The sequence below is a fragment of the Mandrillus leucophaeus genome, unplaced genomic scaffold (genome assembly GCF_000951045.1).
Source record: "Mandrillus leucophaeus isolate KB7577 unplaced genomic scaffold, Mleu.le_1.0 Scaffold374, whole genome shotgun sequence".
NCBI lineage: Eukaryota > Metazoa > Chordata > Mammalia > Primates > Cercopithecidae > Mandrillus > Mandrillus leucophaeus.
In genome coordinates this window covers 1,976,961-1,982,756 of record NW_012103965.1, presented here as the reverse complement: position 1 = coordinate 1,982,756, position 5,796 = coordinate 1,976,961, and the positions used below count along the sequence as shown (strand labels likewise).

Sequence of the window (5,796 nt, the reverse complement as noted above, 5' to 3'; positions counted from 1 at the left end):
ACCTAAAAATAATAATAATAAAGTTAAAAAGGCCAGACATGGTGGCTCATGCCTGTAATCCTAGCACTTTAGGAGGCTGAGGCGAGTGGATTGTGTGAGCTCAGGACTTTAAGACCAGCTTGGGCAACACGGTGAAACCCTGTCTTTACTAAAAGTACAAAAATTAGCCAGGCATGATGGTGGGCGCCTATAATCCCAGCTGCAGGGGATGCTGAGGCAGGAGAATCACTTGAACCCAGGAGGCAGAGGTTGCACTCCAGCCTGGGTGACAGAGAGAGACTCCATCTGGAAAAAATAAAATAAATAAAATAAATAAATAATAAAATAAAATAAAACAAAAACCTTTCTATAATGAGCACACCTGGGGAAGAGGGGGACTAAAAAGAGAAGAGAAAGTAGAGAAGGAGAAGAAAAGATGGACAGAAAGGAAAATGCAGGGTGAAGAGAAGGTGGAAAGGAGGGAAGAGGAACTTGTCAGGCTCGGGGCAGAGGCTTCTGGCTGCTTGAGTCTACTCTTGGGGAACACCCAGACACCACTCACAAACCCCTGGGTCCAGGCATCACCCCAACACCAAATGGGCATTACCTCTCTTGACATGATCCTGGGATCTTGGCTCCCCGGGCAGGGGGCTCCCTTGACCCGGGGCCTGCATCTTGGACAGCCGCTCCTTCACACCGCTGATGTTGCCGTGCAGTCCCCAGGCATCGCAGAGCTTCGGCAGACTGTCTTCCTGGTCGGCCAGCAAGGATCTCTCTGGTGCATCCGAGGCGCAGAATGCCACCTGCCACGGAGCCTCCATGTTAAGGAGAGTGTTGAGAAGAGGGGGACCTGAACTTCAGAGTCCCGGCCCCGCATTTGTTGAGAAATACTGAGGTCTGCCTGCCCCTCACACTTGCTAACCAAAAGGATGGGGTAGGAATCACAGATGTGGGAGAGAAAGGACTGTGGGGACATGGAGGGAGGCTGCCAATGATGTCTTCCTGGGTCGTCCTTTATTTTGAGATCATGTCTTCCATCTCTTTTTGGAATTGCAGTGTCTTACTGGTGTTTTGCAATGAAATGATATTTGTTTAAAAGACCTAACTTAACAAAAATTAAATTGGGAGCCTTACTCGATTAGCTGAGGCAGGAGAATCCCTTGAACCCTGAAGGCAGAGGTTGCGGTGAGCCGAGATCATGCCGCTACACTTCAGCCTGGGCGACAGAGCAAGACTCCGTCTCAAAAAAAAAAAAAAAAAAAAATTGGGAGCCTTTGTAAGCTTTGAGTCTGTTTAAAAAAAAGTAAAAATTTTTAAAAATGAAATAAATTGACAGCCTGAATTTTGAAATTAAAATTCAAAGACTATATATATAAATGTTTCTGCCCGGTGTGGTGGCTCATGCCTGTAGTCCTAGCACTTTGGGAGGCCGAGGAGGGCAGATCACTTGAGGTCAGGAGTTCGAGACCAGCCTGGCCAACATGATGAAACCCCATCTCTACTAAAAATACAAAAATTAGCCAGGCGTGATGATGCATGCCTGTAATCCCTGCCACTCAGGAGGCTGAGGTAGGAGAATCACTTGAACCGGAGGTGGAGGTTGCATTGAGCCAAAATCTTGCCATTGCACTCCAGCCTGGGTGACAAGAGCTAAACTCTGTCTCGAAAAGGAAAAAAAAAAAAAAAATTCAGGCCAGTGAAATCCAGAAACCTAGAAATCAGTAAAGTGGCAGCTCCTCTTATTAAGAAGAGAAATCTTTGAAATGATCCAATCATTACATGGTCAGAGGAAGAATCAGTTGCAGAGAGGGAGAGGACCTGGTTAGGGCTGCACCGCGAGAGTGGTGAAAGGAGGGCGCAGTTAGAGCACGGTTCTCATCCCAGACAGATGGAGGCTGAACCCTGCCTCTTCCTTCCTACTTGCTATAAAGACTGTGACAAATTAACTTACTTCCCTGTATTTGGGATCCTCTTTTACACACTGCGGACAATAATCCTAATTACCACTTAGGGTTACTTTTGAATATTACTCGAAGGGACATAAAGTGCCTTGCACGTAGAATGCCTTTACAACTGCTTTATCTATGATTATTATTCTGGACCAGTGGTTCTCAAAGTGTGCTCTGCAAACACCCAGGAGTCCCTGCAATATTTTGACCTCATGGACCTTCTGAAACCAATGGATTCTAATGAAACCTAGTATGAAAATTTCATACTAGGTTTGATATGAATCTGAAAAGGCTACATATTGTATGATACCAACGATATGACATTCTGAGACAGCAAAACTACAGAGACAGTGAACCAAGATCAGTGGTTGTCAGGGGAGTGGGGGCAGGAGGGCAAGGACAAATAGATGGAGCACAGGGGGTTTTTAGGACCGTGGCACTCTTCTGTATCGTACTGTAATGGTAGATACATGTCATCATACATTGGGCAAAACCTATAGCCCGTACAACATGAAGAGTGGTAGGCTGGGCGCGGTGGTTTACTCCTGTAATCCCAACGCTTTGGGAGGCTGAGGCGGGCAGATCACCTGAGGTCAGGAGTTCGAGACCAGCCCGGCCAACATGGTGAAACCTTGTTTCTACTAAAAATACAAAAATTAGTCAGGCACAGTGGCATGCACCTGTAATCCCAGCTACTCGAGAGGCTGTGGCAGGAGAATCACTTGAACCCAGGAGGCGAAGGTTGCAGTGAGCCAAGATTACGCCATGACACTCCAGCCTGGATGGCAGAGTAAGACTCCATCTCAAAAAAAGACTAGCTGAAACAGGGAAGGGGTGTAAGCACCTCTCCCTAAGACATGCCTACCAATGCTATGTCAGTTTACTATTACCATAGCAACACTTAGAAGTTGGGACTCCTTTCCATGGCAACAACCCAGAAGTACCACCCTTTTTCTGGTAAATTCCAAATAACCGTCCCATAATTTGCATGTAATTAAAAGTAGGGATAAATATGAGCACAGAACTGCCCCTGTGCTGCTACGCTGGGCACACTGCCCATAGGGTAGCCCTGCTCCGCAAGGAGCGGTGCCTCTGCTGCTACTCTACACGGCCGCTTCCATAAACTTACTGTTTAATACCACCAGCTCACCCTTAAATTATTTTCTGGGCAAAACCAAGAACTTTCCTGGGCTGAGCCCCAGTTTGGGGGCTCGCCTGCCCCTGTATCAAATACATATGGAGAACTTGATGCTAAGCCTCGGCCTCTTCAGCCCACTGTGCCCAGCGCAGGGGTAAAGGTCGAGCAGCAGAGTCTTGCCCTGGCAGTGAGCCCTGGGAAGAACCAGAGGGGCTCTGGGTGTGTCAGTCCCAGGCCTCCCCCCAGTCTAAGGACACACCAACCAACCCTCAGCTGTGCCCGGGCGGAAGGTCTCATGCCTCACCAGGAACTTGGCCGGCTGGTTGCTCTTGGTGTACTTGTAAAGTCGGCAAAGCTGCTTTGCTTCCAGCTCTGAGAAGAGGGAGACGAACCGCCAGAGCATCCTGCAAAGGGGGAGACCTCAGGCTGGGGAGGCGGAGCACATGCTTCCTCCCTCCAGCATTTGTCTCAGGGTCAGGACCCACCCAGGGGAATATGGACCACATGCCCCTTTGGGGTTTGGGGTTGGGGGAATGGAGGGGTGGGGATTTGCCCAAACTTGAACATCCTATCCTGGTGTTGAGCGCCTGCATGCAGTTGTTCAGTCAGAGACAAGGTGTAATCGGGGCTGTCCTGAGTAACTAGGAGCTCTCTCCACCCCACCAGGCTCCTGACTCCTCCACATAAAGATGAAGGACTGGGGGATCAACTAAGGTGTCCCCTTGAATGAAGAGGGGGTTGCCCAGGAGTAGGTATGGGGAGCAGAGCAAAGAGACTGCCTTACTTTCTCCAGTGTTTGATTTCCCAGGCTCGGCAGTAATGCTGCAGAAAGGTGTTGATGTGGTCCCCTAGGACCACAAGGCTCTGCTTCATGTACTTCAGCTTCTTCTTCTGGGGAAGGTCCCTGGGCAGGTGCAACTTTCGCAGGAACTTCTTCAGTGGTCTTAGATATTCTTTACACTGAGGAGGCAACAGGTGAGGTGAGGGGCCGTGGGAGAAAAGAAGAGGCAGATGGGCAGTCCCAGGTCTCCAGCAGATACCACAGCTCTGAGTGGCCCAGTGCTGCGTGTTTGGCCACAGCCCTGAGTGGCCCAGTGCTGCGTGTTTTGGGAGGTGGCTCCGGTGCACGTCTCACCAAAAGTCCTTCCAAGAGTAAGACAAGTGGGGCAACGTGCTGTGGGCCTGAGGCTTGTCATTTCCTGACTCAGGCCTCCTGACCAATGGGGAAAAGGGGACAGGGTTCCAGGCTGGCTCTTTACTCACAATTTTGAAGGTGTCCTGATCCAGGCCCTTGGCATGGCGCATGAGCGGGTCTCTGGCAGAACTGGTGCTGGAGCCTGTCTCCAGGCATGGCACATTCGTCACCTGGGAGGAGGCAGGGGGCACTAAGCCGGGGGCTTGGACTGTTACTCCTGGGGGCAGTGCTGGGCAGGGGACTGACCCAAATGGCAGCCAAAGCCCTTCTCCACTGCCCTCTGACCTTCTTGACCCAGCACGGATGTGAGTGAGCCTTGGGCAAAGAAACCCATCTCTGAAAATCTCTGCTTAGAAAACCTAGAATATTCCACCTGTTTCTTTTATAATAATCATAGCATATTCTACTAGGTAACTTTACAAAGCACTTGGTAAACATTAACTCACTTTATCCTCCCACAAACTCTGTCAGATTAGATGTTGTTATAGGACCAACAGGTTTATATGCCTGCTGGACACTCACAGTCCAATATATAGAGACAGCAAAAGTTGCAGCAGACCAGTCTAGGCAATATAGTGAGACCTGGTCTCTACAAAAAATATAAAAATTGGCTGGGCACGGTGGTGTGCACCTATGGTCCCAGCTACCCAGGAGGCCAAAGTGGGAGGATTGCTTGTGCCCAGGAGGTGAAGGTTGCAGTGAGCCGAGATCATGTCACTGTGAGAAAGAGTTTATTGATTGCTAGGTGCTCAGTGAGGAGATGGAAGGAGTCCTTCAAGTCTATCTTCCCAAGGAGCTCTGGACTGGGGTTTTTAAGGAGATCATGGAGGAGGAGGGATTGAAAAAACTGTGGTCATTGATTGGTCAGGGTCAGGGGGATGAAATTATGTGGATGTGGAAACTGCATTCTCTGGTGAATCAGGTTTTTGAGGGGCTCTTTAGACCCCCTGCCATCTATCTGTAGTTTGAGTGATATGTAGAACCTGAAATAATATTTTAAAGAGAAACCTCAATGCTTCGTAATGTTCGAGCTGTTATCTACAGAGCAGTTAAGGAAATATCATCTCGTAACAATGTCTATGGAATTCTTTTTTTTTTTTTTTTTTTTTTTTGAAATGGAGTCTCACTCTGTTGCCCAGACTGGAGTGCAGTGGCGCGATCTCGGCTCACTGCAACCTCCGCCTCCCAGGTTTACGCCATTCTCCTGCCTCAGTCTCCTGAGTAGCTGGGACTACAGGTGCCCGCCACCAAACCCGGCTAATTTTTTTGTATTTTTAATAGAGACGAGGTTTCACCGTGTTAGCCAGGATGGTCTTGATCTCCTGACCTCAAGATCTGCCCACCTGGGCCTCCCAAAGTGCTGGGATTACAGGCATGAGCCACCGCGCTCGGGTAGTCTTTTTTTTGAGATGGAGTCTCGCTCTGTCACCTAGGCTGGAGTGCAGTGGCGTGATCTCGGCTCCCTGTAACCTCCGCTTGCCAGGTTTAAGTGATTCTTCTGCCTCAGCCTCCCAAGTAAGCTGGGACTACAGGCA

General features: G+C 49.3%; 1 protein-coding gene across 1 annotated transcript in view; it reads right to left on the bottom strand.

Moving 5' to 3' along the window:
• The window catches only part of LOC105546912 (chromosome unknown open reading frame, human C17orf64), a 15,718-nt gene that overhangs the window by 7,116 nt on the left and 2,806 nt on the right, over positions 1–5,796 (bottom strand). The window contains exons 2-5 of the mRNA XM_011990241.1: positions 4,330–4,431; positions 3,851–4,026; positions 3,371–3,470; positions 587–782 (exon numbers count right to left, since the gene is read on the bottom strand). Of these exons, the coding sequence (XP_011845631.1) occupies positions 587–782; positions 3,371–3,470; positions 3,851–4,026; positions 4,330–4,431 (574 nt within the window). The remainder of the gene's footprint in view (positions 1–586; positions 783–3,370; positions 3,471–3,850; positions 4,027–4,329; positions 4,432–5,796) is intronic.